Raw genomic sequence first — 14,943 nt, 5'->3', positions numbered from 1 at the left:
ACTCCTAGAAAGCCTCTGTCCTGCTTAGAGACATCCCAGCTTCAGGAAATCTCATCTGCTAATGCATGGGTCAGAGACAGGGTCAGGAATAGACTTATACCTCCATTTCAAAGCACAAAGCCAGGCCTTGCTCTAAATCTAAGCACAGCCTGCATGTTTTGTGAAAAATCTGCACATAACCTGGTGACAGGGTTACTTCAGCTCTTCTAGTTACCTTTGGGATACCTGCCAGATACAGGGAAGGGCTGGGGCCCCAATGAGCAGGGAGAGACAAGAGACATTGCCTCAATTGCTTCTAGACCTGCCAGGAATAACAGAAACTGGTACAAACCAACAGCCAGGATGGGGGAAAGGAAGTGAAGGAAGGTGATGAAGATGATGTGGGAGAAAATCAGCAGCCCCATCTCAGCACCTACCAATACCAAGTGGCTGGCAGGAAGCCACAAGAGCAAGGGCAGGGACACATTCAAGGAAAGGTTTAAGGGCAGTGTTTTCCAGGAGACAGGACACCAGGTGTAGGAGACAACAGGAACATGCCTTAGGGAAAAGAGGACAAGGACAAGAAGTAGGAGACAGCTTGATGCAACAGCAGAGAGGCCACAGGTTTGTGGCTAAGAAAAAAGACAATGACCAGTCTGATCTGATGTTGGGAGGCAGAGGAGGTGAGGAAGAGGCTTGGAACTGGCCTTGTCTACACATGAGCTGACATGGCTTGCTCAACACACTGTCACCAAGACAAGGTCCCAGCCTGCTCTGGCACCAGGCAGAGATAAGCTAGACAGGTTCTAGCCCACTTTCCAAGCCTGGGACAAGGACAAAGCCATTCATAACATCCTCAGCCCTGGGAGTGCCAGCTCAACCTGCCAGGTTCTGTATCAGCATGTGGGAAGTCCTAAGGCCTGTACCATCCCTTCACCACAACATCAGGGCCCTGAACCCTGTGGATCAGGGCTGAGGGAGGAAGGGAGGTGGCAGCCACATAGTTTCTGTCCATCTCACCTGCCACTGCTTGTGCAAGCCCTGACACATTTCACCAGAAAATGCCAATAAACATTAACAGTTTCATTAACACCGTCACTCCACTGCACCTCATTATTTTAACAGACATATTCTCATTGATGGGAACAGCTTAAATTTTTAAACCCTAGGAAGCAGCAGGCATGTCTGTTCTTTGTGTGTTTTGCCTCTCGTTGATGAGTGCATGGACTTATCTGGCTCGGGGCCCACAACTGAGGGCTCCAAGCAGTACAGCCTATGGGGAGACACCAAAGCTGCCTCCTGGTCTCACTGCATTTGGCAGCAGGGAGGTCTGAGTGGCTAGACTTAAGGAGTACCTGAATCCACCTTCTTTTCTGTGTCGGTTTTCTATCCTCTCAAATTCCTCAGATGCCAGAACCATCCCACTGTCTGTCTGATTGTCCTGGAAGGAAGCAACAGGAGTTATCAGTAACATCCCTGTCGACTGATCAGAGTGGGAAGGGAGGAGAAATAATTCAGAAAATGAGATTGTGCATATGTGTGATGGGGAAAAAGAGGTAGGGACACTTTACCAGCATGCTGCATCTGATTTTTCTTAGGTACCTTCCTAAAACCAGCACATAAAAAGGTAGGATTTCTGTGTGCAGTTCAATGTCACTTTTGGGGAAAAAAAAGAGTGCTCCCTGTCTGGAAGGTGTATTACTATCCAATGTATGAGAGGTGAGGTTTTCCTCTGAGACTAAAGGTATGATCAGAGTTTTTCCACTACAGGAGATGTAAGTACTAGTCCGGTTCAGGGAGACCAGAGGCATCCCTACTGCACAGTGCCACGTGGGTCAAGATGCAGGAGGTGCAGGCAAGCACTCTGGGTTTACCTAGTCCTGGCTGGATTTCAGTGTGCTTAACCAGGCTATGTTCACAGATTTGAGAAGGGTGAAGAGCAGGCTCTTCTCTGAGGTCCTTTATAGTCCCTTTGTTCGCAGATCTATCCTCCCCATTACCCACTCAGGCAGTGTGAGCTGTGCTGCAGAGAAACCTCTGTGTGCCAGGTGGAGAAGGGAATGTGCACAGGACTTGATGGACTTCACAGGAATGACACAGACAGACTAACATGAGATAGGACTGATCTTCCTTCCACAGTCTTAACAGTAAAGTTGTCAGAAAACAGCTTAACATTTCTTTGCCCCCCTCTCAACTCCACCCAGATGCTGCTCACCGGGTGTGCCTTGTACATTGTGTGTGTCATGGGAAACTCTTCAAATGTCTTTATCCTGGATGGGCACCTGATCTGATTTCCTCCCGTCAAACAACCAGGGAACGAGACACAGTTGTAGTATCTGCAGACAGAAGCACAGTGTGTTCAGTAAAGCCAGCATTCAATGTTCTAAATGAGCAGGACCTGAACCCAACATCCTCACTGTGCAATCAAAGTATGCAGGGAGGTGGATGACCCAAATGGTGGATTTTGGGAAGGTAAGGGGTCACCTTAGGTCCCTTCACCCCATATTACTTCTGCTGTGGGGGAGCACCCAGACTTCCCAATTGAATCAGACCCTAAAGACCTCTCCACTTGGGGTAAGCAGAAAATCATCATATAGATCCCAGGCATCACATTATCACAGCTCTCCAGAGAGAAGAGGCTTAGGCCTTGTTGTTTGGGTTTGTTAGCAACAGATAGGATGAAATTCCTTACATGGTCCTTTGGCAGCATAGCTGGAGTCAGAAGAAGGAATGTCATAGGCTTACACATTAAGGGCTCTTTCTCATTATCAAAATCAAGTCATTTTGCTTTTATAAGCAAGATGCTATGGCCTAAATGCTTGGATCACATCTTATCACTTGGGATTTTTCCAGCATCTGGGTTCTCCCTCTATCCTTTGGGGTTCCTTACAGCTCAGGCTGCTGGCTGCCTGCTGGGCTCTCTCTACCCTTTTCAGAGGGAATTCACCTTGCTGCTAGGCTGTGGCAGCGTATCCTCATGTCGAAGTCCTCTTCATCTGAGTTTTGCTGGGCCGAGGAAGGCACCTGGGAGAAGCCATCATCTTCTGAGCTGTGAGAGTCGTTCAGTGGGATGTAATCCTTCCCTTCCTGGTAGGAAGAACAGTGAGTGGCCTTGCAAGAAGGGGAAGGCTTTCCCACAAGAAAGAGTTTCACAAGCAGAAACTGTCAAGAGCTGGGAAGGAAAATTTCTTGTTTGTGTATTTTCTTTCTCTGGGACAAAATATCTGGCTGGAGATTTCTGTGCCCTTTGCATAAGTAGCTGTGAATGATGCATGGAGGTGTGTGAGCAGGAAAACAACGTAATCCCACAGTTCTCCCCCTTACATGGACAGAGCACTGTGCTCCAGGGCAACTGTGGTTTAGTCACTCTGGCTTAGTCATGCATGTGAGGGGAACCAGTGCTGAAAGGTTAAAGTCAGAGACGTCAGGATGAGACAGTACTCAAGCATTTAGCTTTCAGCTTCTGAAAGGGAACGTCAAGAAAAAGCTAAAAGAGCTGTAAGCTCATGGTAGTTAGATGTCCTGTTGAGCTACTGCCTGGAAGTGATTAGTAACAGTTCCAAAGAAAACTGTATTGCTGGCTGCTGTAAAGTAACAGTTGTTTTGTTCACATGGCCCTGACATTTCAATCTGAGGGCAGAGTTTCAGAAACCCTGGTCAAGTCCTGGTTTTCATTATGCAGGCGTGTGGGAAGCAGAAGTACCAGGGCCTTGACTCAGCCAAAGAATTTCAAATAATCATCTGGGGATTAGGATGGAAATACTGGAATGACGACTAAGAGGGCATCCGCCCTGCAAGGAGTGGAGTTATATGAGGATGCAGCTAGAGGGCTGTCACAGAAATGAGTTCTCCAACAGCTCTGGGAAACAGATCTCTGATCCAGGTATCCCTGTGTTATTGGTTTGCCTATGCAAAGATATTGCATTGACCACAGAATCAGCAGAGGGCACAGCAAGAGAGATAGAAATGGGAGAAGAAAGAGCTGTCTGGAACTGAGCAGGGACACAGAGAGGTTTTCACCTGCTGGACGTTTTCCTGAAGAAGGTTCCCCAGTATCTCCACAAGGTCGGAGAAAGTCGGTCTCTCCTTGGGATCACCGTGCCAGCAGCTCAGCATTATACGGTAGCTGCCAAGAAGAGATGCTGGTTTTATGCCACAGAAACCCCCTCCTACCTCTCTCTACAAGTCCTACCCACATGGTTCCCACAGTGGCTTCACTGTGAGGGAAAGCTTGGCACCCCCAGCACTCTGGCCAGGTGGACTTGCTGAAAGGGTGTTGCTTTGTTATGCACTGAATATAAGAGGGCATGAGAAGCTGATTCAGGCACCTCTGGTACCCTTTGGAGCAGGAAAGGACATTGCCCACTTACAGACCCATCCCAGCATGGGCATGCAAAGGTACCTAGAGAGCTCCAATCTGAACCTATCTGACTTGCTCTCCAGGCAGCTGACTAGAGTGAAGGATGTGTTGGCCCATTCCCCACCCTGGCTGAAAGGTCTGCATCCCATAGAGGGGCTTGTCCTGCCCTAGGCTGGGATCTGGAAGGTTTCTGCCCTTGCACAGAGGGCTCTGCTCTGACCATGTGGGATCCATGAGGTTTCTGACTCACATTTCTGCTGTGGCGTACTCTGGGGCTCTCATCCTGGTACCATCTTTGAGCCTCTGGCAGAACTCCTCGTTGATCTGGACTCCAGGATATGGAGATGCCCCTAAACAAAGTTCAGAGAAGGGTGGGAATATGAAATGTGCCCTCAGAAACCGGTCCTTTTGAGACTGCCCTTCCTGCCAAAATACCGGGAGATGTGGTCATTTCTCATACACAGCCCAAGTCCTTGGTGCTGCCCAAATCAGGCTTCTCTGTCTTGGCATGCAGAGGCCACCTCTGAATGCCTGCATCCCCATCACTCTGTTCATGGGTGGATATGGCTTCCATATTTTTTTTGCCTACATTGGTGTCACTTCTCATAAGTCCTTAGATGTGCTTCAGAATGTCAGGGCCTCCTGCACAGACACACCCACCAAACTGCTCCGTGGGTAGAGATGTTTCCCTCAGCAGCATGATATCCCCATTAGCACTCACCTAGTGAGAAGATTTCCCAGAGGAGGACCCCAAAGGACCAGACATCACTCTGTGTAGTGTAAACCTTGTCAAAGATGCTTTCTGGAGCCATCCACTTCAGTGGGAGACGGGCCTGCAGGAGGAAGAAGCAAGGCACAAGCATTTAGTCAGGCACATGAAGTAGGACAGCCCTTCTTGTTGCAATGGGATGAAAGGGATGAAAGGAAATCAGAGTTGACAGCCCTGCTCCTCCCTCTGTGGAGGGATGGAGGTTTGGTTAGGTCAGAGAGGGATGGAGACACTGGTGGAGGAGGACAGGACATTTGTCATTGGGCAAATGGCTTCTGGTCCCAGCCATGCAAGTGGTTCCACTCCTCCTTTCTCATCTTTTTGTCAAGGGGGCCTAATCTGTTGAGGGTTTGAGAAGATGGCACTCACACTGCCTTTCCTGACATAGTCAGGGTCCTTGTAGATGTCCCGGGCCAGGCCAAAGTCACAGATCTTTACCACGTTGTTCTCTGACAGCAGGATATTGCGAGCTGCCAGGTCTCTGTGGATGCACTGAGGGCACACAAAGAGGATGGGGCAAAATCAGAGGGATAGGAACAATCAGAAAGCGCAGAGCACTTCCCTCCCCCCTGTGAGCCTGAGCTGTAATGGGGAAATGGTGGAAGTGGGCAGGAGCTAAAGATAAAAATTTCAGAAGGGGATAGTTAAGGAGAGGTTGAAACACAGGAGGACTAATTTCCCATCTTTGTGTACATGTGACTACCTCAGATTTCCTGAGAAGTGTGAGGTAGATCACGGAATCTCTCCGTGTGTCACCTGTAAAGCAGCTGTAAGCAGGTCTTCTCTCATCAGGCACGCACAAAAGATCAGATGAGCAAAGGAAAGGGTGAACTCACCTTTCGAGATGCCAGGAACTCCATGCCACGTGCTACCTGGAAGCTGTAGCAAATCAGGTCTTCCATTGTCAAGGGACTTTGCCACAAGTCATCCACTATCCAGGAGTACAAGAAAATGATTAGACAGTGAGCAATCTGTTGTCCTGCTTGCCTCTCTCCAGGACTCGTGGGGTACAGCCAGTCTCTCAGTGAGATACAGCTAGTTCTCAGTGGTAATTGGAGTAAGCAGCTCCCCTCTAAGATTTTCTGCTTAGGTGGCAGGAGACACACGGCAGGAACCTGCTCAAGTGTGAGGAGAATGAATCCAGCCTCCAGCATATGTCAGTCAGACAGAATTGTGGGGAAAGGGACTGGAACAGACTTTGAAGGTCAGCTCATCATTCCTGTCCTAGGGAGGACCCACCAAGATCCCCCTCAATTCTCCTTTCTTTAGGTTAAAAAACCCCAAAGGAATTTAATCCTCTCTTCTGGGTTTATAGAGTCTATTACAAGAGAGAAGAGATGATGTAACAGCCCTGTTCAGGGAATCGCCGTGCAACAGTGATCAGCTCCAAGGCTGGGTCCGAGCTCCCCACTGATATTCCCTACCCATTCCCCAAGTCTGGCATTTTTTTGGTGGCCCAGGTGAGGAGCTGCTGCCAAGGCTGGAGCATTACCTTCCTGGATGGGGTGTGCTGTCTGGCTCTTGTGCATGAGGAAGCGGTGGAAGATGGCGCTGTCGCTGGTCCCGGAGCGGCTCCTCCTGTCTGCTCTCACGGCCTCCACGATGGACTGCACCTGGATACGCAGCCTGGGAGACTTCTCCTGGCAAGGGGACCACATCAAAACCCTCAGCAGGCAACACACATTGTAACCCCTGCACCCATGCTGTGTACAGTTTTTTCCTGTTCTTAAACCGATCTTCCATTGCAGAAAGAAGGACAGAGAGTGTCTTTGTCACACTGTCAGATCATGCATTAGGCTGCACATCTTCCTTCCCTAGACATGGGACAGGTCCCTAGGGACAAAGGAAGCTACGTACCCTGTAAGGACTGAATCCTTCCCGTTTGGTCCGCAGGTAGTTGGAAAGGTTGCCATATTTGCAGAACTCAACAATAACCATGAGTGGACCTGGTGAGAAGACACCAAGGGTCAGGGCAAGAGTTAAGGGCTTGAGCTGGTCAGAATTTACCCCAACTCATGTTATGTGCAGTCCCACTGAGCTGTGACATCTGCCCTAAGTGCACACAAACACACTGATAACCTCCTCACACATCCCTGTGATCACACACGTGGCCAGCAAAAAGGACACGGGACAAGCACTTATCTCTGCGAGCAGGCACAGCCTGTCGCCCTGGGATATTTACCATTGGGTTTGGTACAGGCACCCAGCAAATTCACCACGTTGAGGTGATTCCCGATGTGAATGAGGATCTTCAGCTCTGACATCAGTGCCTTGTGCTCGCTCGCGGTAGCTCCCTCTGGAAACACACAGACCATGTCATGATGCCTCCTCACAGCTTTTCACTCCCCCTCACCACCCTCTTCTTAGCAGCATGTTAATATGTGTCTTGCTGAGGAGACTGTGCCCTCAAAGCCTCGGTACATTTTGTTACTGTGTGTTCCCACATGAAATGTCAAGCCTTGTCTGGAGATCCCAGGATCCCTGCTGTAACACCTACAATGCTCTCTGCAGGTGCAGGGACCCAGGGCAAAGGACAATACAATCTGTGCCCAACAGATTTTTCCTTGTGATAGTTGTGCAGTGAAAAAGATCACTTGAGGCTTACACACAGATGCACCCATTTGAATCTCTGCCCTTTCGGCCTCCAAACAGAAATAACGAGCCATAAAACAATTAGGAACAAAAGACATCTGATTCTTTTTATCACAATTGAAGATAGGAGCTGTCTCAACTCAAACTCAGATATCTTTTTATGATTCCAATAGCAAGCAGAGTGTCATGCCCCTGCCATCTCTCTGTACTTCATCTTCTCTCAAGCGCCAAATTCACATCAATTCTTGACCCTCTGTTTTACCCTCAGGGTGTGTTCTCTGGTTTTGTGTGCCTTTTCATACTTCTCACTTCCCCATATGCATTTTGTCTTAGCTGAGAGTTTGTAAATTTAGCCTGAGAGACAGAAGCATCCTCTTGAGCTGCAGCTGATGGGCCAGGTAAGAGCCATGCCTCAGACTGTAAAGCAATCTTGCATGACAGGCTTCCCCCTGCATTGCTGTGCAGAGCATCTGTACACTTGCAGTGGTAAGTAGTGCTCAGATGAGCCATGACTTGGTTTCCACATACAGGCCACTTTTGGCCAGAGACTGCATCAGTATTTTGTTTGGTACCAAATTACAGAATAATGTTTTGGATGCCTGGTTGAGAGAATAGCTATAAAAGCTTAAAATCTCACTCTGGATTGACCAGGCTTTGGATGCAAAGCCAATTTAGCCCGCAGAGCTGGGTAAGAGCTGCAACCTCCTTCCTTACCCAGCTCTGAATCTGTCCCATAAACGCAAAATACAGGCACATTTGGAAGAAGGCAATTGGGAGCAACACTTCCTTTAGTGACCTGCCAAAGAGGGGCTCCAGATTTCTGTTTGTCCTTTGAGACAGATTTCATTCTTTGCCTTTGAAGACAGCTAAATTTCCTTGAAAGCTGAGTTCCTGAAGTCTCTACTGTCTGTTCTGCCACTTGCCTCCCAGTGCAGCTGAATGCGGACAAAGCACCCATGAGGGAGAGACTAGAGCATCAAATTTGTTGAGGCCAAGAAGCCATTAATTAAGACATTAAGGCATTTGCAGGATGGACATTTCCTGGCAGGTGCTTCATTTGTTGCTGTCTACACACACCGAGTGTTTTGCTTCACTGTCCACATACCTTTCAGCATTTTGACTGCTACGGTCTCACAGCTGTTACTTTTATTGATCCCAAATGCTGATGCTTCCACCACCTTCCCAAAGGCACCGTGACCCAGGACTTTACCTATGGACAAGGAAAGAGGCAGTGTGAAGAAAGGCAGGTGCAGAACAGGCAGAATAGAATGAAAGAAAACAAAAATCCCAACAGGAAACCATGGGAAGAAGAAAGAAAAAAATATCATAAAGGAAAAGGAAGGAATGGAACATGTGCCCTTTCAGGTGGCTGCTTGCTGTGTCGGTGAGAATAAGAGAAAGGATGATGGGAGGAACTGAGACAGAGCTGGCACGGACAAAGCAGAGGAAGGAAATGGCCCTGCAGAAGTGAGGGGCTGTTTGTTGCCCTCAAGTAACAAGTTGTTGTGTGTGGGAAAGGTAAACATGACCCCTTGCAGCAGAGCAGTCAGGGCTAATATCACTGCTCTGTGCCTCAAAGGTAGTCTGCTGCTCTTTAAACCCTGCCAGACAGAGAACAGGGACTGCAGGTGGGTGTCTCAGCATGAGGACTATAAAGGATGCAGTCCTGGTGCTGAACTCGGGTACCTGCTGTGAACTGGACTGCCCTGTCCAGACTGCCACTTGGAGAATATGGGGATGTATTTTAAAGCATGCCCAGGGGTCTTCTGGTCTCAGAGACGCCTGTGTGGGTACTTTGAAAGAGTCTGGGCTTACAGGTGGCTCAGATCTGTCCATAGTCAGAGCCAAAGAGATTTCCCAGGCACAGCTGGGCTTTAGGGACAGTCTGGGGAAGAAGATGGGAAGCCTGAGGCAGAGAGAAAACATTAAATGCACAGAAGTGTGTAAGAAACCCAGAGAGTGAGTTTGAAGGGCTGGTGGGAAGTCCTGACCACAGCATGCAGTGGCAGGGAGGGGTTCTGGCTCACCCAGGCGCAGGCGATCTCGTGGGAACTCCCACTTGCTGGAATCATAGGGCAGGTACTCGCACTGCTCCTCCAAGGGCACCTCGCCGGGGTCCATGATGATGGAGAGGTAGCCTGTCTTGATGTCTGCATGGGCAGGCTGCAGGAATCAGCCAACACAAAGGGTGAGAGGAGGTGCCCTCCCTGCCCTGGGTGCTGAATCCCAGAGGGGATTTGTATTCTTTGCCTGCCTTAACTTGCTACCCCCTAGCAAAGGCCATTCCCTGCCACCTCCTTTACCACTGCCCTTATGCACTCTGTCCTTGGCAGTGAGAGCACTTGAAGCTTCACTCAGTGACCTTCTTTTTTTAGTGGGTGATGTCATGCAGCTCCACATCACTGCAGTGGTGTTGCCCCAAGCCCTGCTACGTCACCTTCCCTGCCTGGCACAGAGACAGTCACATACCCTTTTGATGTTGCAGAAGATGAGAATAAGGAGGATCCAGAAGAAAACAGCGATAACCCCAGTCCCAATCAGGATGACAATCTCCACATTGGTCCTGTCATCAGAGCCTGTGGGGTGGGAGGGAAATTGTAGCTTCAGAGATTCCCACTCTGTGCCCCAGCTCAGCCATCCCTTGTGGCCTGCATCAGGTGACTGGGGATGTGTTTGCCTGAGCTAAACATGCTCTGGACTACAGATTACAGCACCATGCCACCAGCAAGGCCAAGGGGCTTTCACTGCCTCCCATTGTCACAGGGAAGAGGTGTGGGACCTTGCCCACAACTCTTACTCCGTCCGTCCCTTCATTCCCAGGGGAGTTGTGGCTGCTGGTACCTTCCACAGAGACGCTGGCCGAGGAGTTCACACAGCCCTTGGCGTTGCAGACGCTGCACAGGTAGAGCCCAGCATCCTCCTCCCTCACCCTCTGAATGCTCAGCCTCTGGTTGAAGTCTGCCAGGTCAATCCCTGTAAGGCACAGAGGGTTGTGGTGGTCACTCACAGGGAGGGAAGATTAGTATACTGGATTCACTCAGGCTCAAAATCAGGCTCCTATTTTTTGGCTGATTCATTTTAGATGTCAGAATGAAATCACACCAGCTGGTAGAGGCTCTTCTATGGCCTGATGGCCTCAGAAATACCCTGTAGGGGCCTTCGCCAGGCAATGTACGGAGGGGACAAATCCCACACCAAGCATGCTGGATAGGGACAGTGCCCAGGCAGTTCAGCTGGTGTGTCAAGTTCTGCTTCAGCTTTTCCCTATGCAACGTGCCTGGATCCTTCCCACGTTCCTTCCATGAGATCTGGGTTGCTCTCTGCTTAAGCAGAGATGCCAGGCACTGGGCTGAGAGTAAGAACATGAATGATTTATCTCTCTCTGCTCTCCAGCTGCACATGCACATGCACAGACAGTACTGAGCCAGGCCCTGGGGCATAGACTTGGCCAGTGAGACTGCATCAAACTGGGACAGAATTTGATTAAAACGAGTCTGGCCAATTCAGAGAACGAGTGCCTTTGCCTGGGCACAGCAACTCCCAGAACTCAGCAGTGTTCAGATCTCCAACAGCTGAACACTATGCCCTGCCTTTGATTCACCCCCAGCCCACTGTACCTGACACTTCTTCCACCAGTTTCTCGTCTTTGTACCAGCTGATTGCAGGAATGTGGTTGCCGTCCACCTTACAGCGCATCTCTATGGAGTCGCTGACGTTCACCCAAATGTCTGTCAGGTTCTGCTTGAGGCGGGGGATCTCCAGGGCTGGAGGAGCAGCACAAAGAGGAGGAGGGGAAAACGGGAAACTGATTGATCAAAAGAATATCTGTGTTCCTGGGGGGCTTTGGGTCTCGGACCCCTGCTGAAGGGTGCCTTGAGAACCCAGGTGCCCTGCCTTTGCCACCTTGAGTTTAGCTTGCTTGTGTGGCTTCCCCTGGGGACGGACTGGGAAGCTCATGGCAGCAAGAGCACCAGCTCTCCTCTGTCACTCCCGCCAGCCCTGTGGACCCTCACCCTGCACAGAGATGTATTTCTTGTGGCAGTGTTTCTCCCGGGTCTTCCTGTTCTGCACCTCACACACGTAGTCTCCCTCCTCGTTCAGGGAGATGCTGGGGATGGTGAGCAGCAAAGTGGCATCATTGGAGTGGGGCTGAAAGCGCAGTTCCCCCTGCATCTTGGTGGCATAGTGGTGGACATTCTTACAGTCCAGCACAAGGGGATTGCCCTCTTCATCGTGGAGCTTGGAGAGGTTCAGCCGATACCACTGCAGGTTCTCATAGGTGTAGTTGTCTGCATTGCAGCTCAGCTGTAGGTCCTGCCCCTCTATGGGCTCTTCCGAGGGCTGGGACTCAATCTCGAACCCGTCTGGAATGGCTTTCAGGAAGGAAATAAACATGTGAATGAGTTTTCATGGCTGAGCTGCCAGACACAATGAAACTGGCTCCTTGGGCTCAGCTCTCTGAGATCCGCCTGTCCTCAGGGTAAACAAAACCACTGCAGAGTAGAACTGTGACATGCAAACTGCTGGCAAGCACAGCTTAAGCCCAGCGAGTGTTATGGGATATTCTGAAGTCCCCAGGTCAGATTAAGATGGGGTCACAAATGAAGCAAGCTGGGGAGGTCTCAGTTGGGCTGTTACTGCTCTCAGCTCAGCTGCACCCTTCTGGTTTGCACACATGTCTGCTTTTACATGTGCAGGCAGTGACACAGCAGCCTGGACAACTGCACGTGAGGAGATTCCTGGAGCAGCCACTGAAGATGTGCACCTGGCTCCACAACAGCTGGTGGATCTGACAGCACAGGCATTACCACAAGGGCCATGAGCCCAGCCTTCTGGGGTCTGTCCATAAGATAAGTCTCTGCTGTGCCCTTGCTGGACTCCCTGTCCCAATGGACAGGGACAGACTCCTGCCAGCCTGGGGTACTGCTGACAGGAGGCTTATGCAGCCCCACATGGGCCACGACTCCAGCCCACACTGCTGGGCTCTGGCTTCTACGAACTCATCTTCCTCCCACCACCAAAATCCCATGGGGACTCTGCCAGGGCTTCAGGCCAGCGGGACCTGGCCTGGGAGTGGGTCGGGTGGTGCCACTAGAGGATGCTCTTGGACCAGCCACATTCCCAGACGAGGGAGCTGCCTGGGCTTCAGGCCAGCAGTCTATCCCCAGCCCAGGACCTGCCAGGGCTGCTCCAGGACCTAGGCACAGGCAGTGCCGGCTCACCCCCAGGTCTGCCTGCCAAACTCTGCCTGTGCTATCTGCTGCCAGCCCTGCTTTCCTTCTGGTTTCCCAGTCACTGTTGAAGGTCCTAACTGAGAAGGGCAAGACCCAGCAGCTCTAGGGACCTGCTTTTTTTCCAACAGAGAGCTCGGCTGGTGCAGGGAGAGGGGAGGTTTGCAGTACTCACTGGTCACGTAGAAGTAGATCAGCCGCTCGTCTCGACCCACTTTATTAGAGGCAATACACTTGTACATGGCTGAGTTGTTGGCCTCCTGGATGGCCAGTTTGCTGACTGTCTGATGGGGGAAGAGAGCGTAAGGAGGAGTTAGGAAGAGCAAGGGAGAAGAGAAGTAGGATCACTGCTGCTCTCTGGCAGGCAGCAAAGCCCACAGCAAGCCTAGATCCAGGCAGCAGCTATACCTGGGAAAGGGTTATGCAAAAATAGCCCCTTATTCAACAGCCCTGTGTGCATTTCAAGCCTAAAAGTTGGCTCTAGCAACAACAACATGATTTTATTCCCAATCTCTTCTCCTTTTTATGGAGCCCAGTCAGCATAGATGCCTCACCATGGAAGCAAAGTTCTTGCTGAGCCCCTCGGGTCACCATGGGGACAGTTACTGCCCCCCTTGCTGTGCTCAGCAAGGGGGACAGTAACATGATGCAGGTCTGAGGGGATGGCTAAGCTCCTGCCAAGCTTTATTTATAACAGTGAGGAGAAAGGGAAAGGACACCAGGGCTCTGATTCCCTGAGCCCTCTGCAGTTAAGTGACTACTTAGTGTCCCGTAGGTTCAGTGGAATTTACAGGTACTTACAGGCCTGCCAGCACTCCTTTTATCCATAAGGAGAAATCAAACCTATGAGAGCATCCCAGCTGTCACCAATTCAGGAAGGACAGTCATCTTGCTTTAAATTTCAAGTGTACATAGACACGGTCCTAAAAGCTTCCTCTTCCATCTTTCTAGCAAGACATGACTGAGATTGGGCAAACAGCCAGGCTGCCATCCTGGGAGCACGGACCCAGGAGATGCTGCTTCCAAATAAGCCAGGAAAAGCAGCTGGGGAATAAGGCTGCTCTCCTCCTCCTGCTGGCTCACACTGCACATCTGAGAGCTGCCGAATGTGTTACAAGCACTCCCCTTAGAGGAGACCTGCAGTTTGAAGCTCCAGTTTAAATGACAAGTTAATCACACGCAGAAATCCCTCTAATGAGACAATGTCTAAAATGCAAAAATAATGTGTTCCTACTTTGCCTTACAAAGGGAAAATACTTTGCCTTTACTATTCATCCCATAGACTTGGGGAAGCATTTCCGTTGTAAGTGGTAATGCATTAGCTTGGGTTAACCAGAAGGAACAGTCATTCATTCAGTGCCTACTCAATGCAGCTGAAGTGACTTTATTACTAGTACTTTTCTGCATTGCCTTTTCCGTTTCTTGGGGTTATTCAGTACAGCTGAAGTGACCCTATTGCTGGCACTTTTGTGTGCTGCCTTTCCTGTTTCTTGGGCATTTTCCTTCTAACCCGCAGTGTTACGCTGGAGTTGGGGTTTCTGGATCTGACATCATCCTGCTGCCTGCAGTGCATGACTGTGCCCTGCACACCCTGTGACTCGTTCTGGCCTTACCAGATAGAATAAAACCCAGGAGGATGGTAAAAAAAGACAGGCAGAAAGGAACAGAGGGAGTGAAAGCAGATTTGAGGACATAGCATCCCACTCTTTTCTCCTAAAGGTCTTGCACATCCCTGGGATGCACAATCTAATTTGAACAATTACAACCTGGACAATTACAACCAAACAGATGGAATGAGATGGACACAGCTGAGGAATAGGAGGAAGAGAATGAGGAAAATAGAGAAAGATCAAAAAGGACCAAGATGAGTGTCACATCTGGAGAGAGATGCAAGGGCTTCTCACTCAGGAGCTCCCACCAGCCGTGCTTTCCTCCCTGGGGGACACCAACCACTGCCTCTCCCTTCAGTTACCCTGGGAGGAGAAGCATCTGCTCTTGCCACTCTTTTGGCA

At 50.2% G+C, this 14,943-nt stretch overlaps 1 protein-coding gene across 3 annotated transcripts in view; it reads right to left on the bottom strand.

Moving 5' to 3' along the window:
• The window catches only part of FLT4 (fms related tyrosine kinase 4), a 55,939-nt gene that overhangs the window by 4,021 nt on the left and 36,975 nt on the right, over window positions 1-14,943 (bottom strand). For 2 of the 3 annotated variants that reach the window (XM_027643550.1, XM_027643551.1), the window contains exons 12-29: window positions 13,107-13,215; window positions 11,714-12,073; window positions 11,318-11,464; window positions 10,542-10,673; window positions 10,170-10,276; window positions 9,728-9,863; window positions 8,806-8,910; window positions 7,291-7,404; window positions 6,966-7,054; window positions 6,601-6,748; window positions 5,945-6,039; window positions 5,478-5,600; window positions 5,061-5,172; window positions 4,590-4,689; window positions 4,000-4,105; window positions 2,927-3,066; window positions 2,195-2,315; window positions 1,335-1,420 (exon numbers count right to left, since the gene is read on the bottom strand). In XM_027643550.1, the coding sequence (XP_027499351.1) occupies window positions 1,335-1,420; window positions 2,195-2,315; window positions 2,927-3,066; window positions 4,000-4,105; window positions 4,590-4,689; window positions 5,061-5,172; window positions 5,478-5,600; window positions 5,945-6,039; window positions 6,601-6,748; window positions 6,966-7,054; window positions 7,291-7,404; window positions 8,806-8,910; window positions 9,728-9,863; window positions 10,170-10,276; window positions 10,542-10,673; window positions 11,318-11,464; window positions 11,714-12,073; window positions 13,107-13,215 (2,330 nt within the window). The remainder of the gene's footprint in view (window positions 1-1,334; window positions 1,421-2,194; window positions 2,316-2,926; window positions 3,067-3,999; window positions 4,106-4,589; window positions 4,690-5,060; window positions 5,173-5,477; window positions 5,601-5,944; window positions 6,040-6,600; window positions 6,749-6,965; window positions 7,055-7,290; window positions 7,405-8,805; window positions 8,911-9,727; window positions 9,864-10,169; window positions 10,277-10,541; window positions 10,674-11,317; window positions 11,465-11,713; window positions 12,074-13,106; window positions 13,216-14,943) is intronic. The other variant, XM_027643552.1, reaches the window with a different exon arrangement.

The sequence above is a fragment of the Corapipo altera genome, unplaced genomic scaffold (genome assembly GCF_003945725.1).
Source record: "Corapipo altera isolate COAL_440 unplaced genomic scaffold, ASM394572v1 75, whole genome shotgun sequence".
NCBI classification, from domain to species: Eukaryota; Metazoa; Chordata; class Aves; order Passeriformes; family Pipridae; genus Corapipo; species Corapipo altera.
This window is presented reverse-complemented; position numbering and strand designations above follow the sequence as displayed.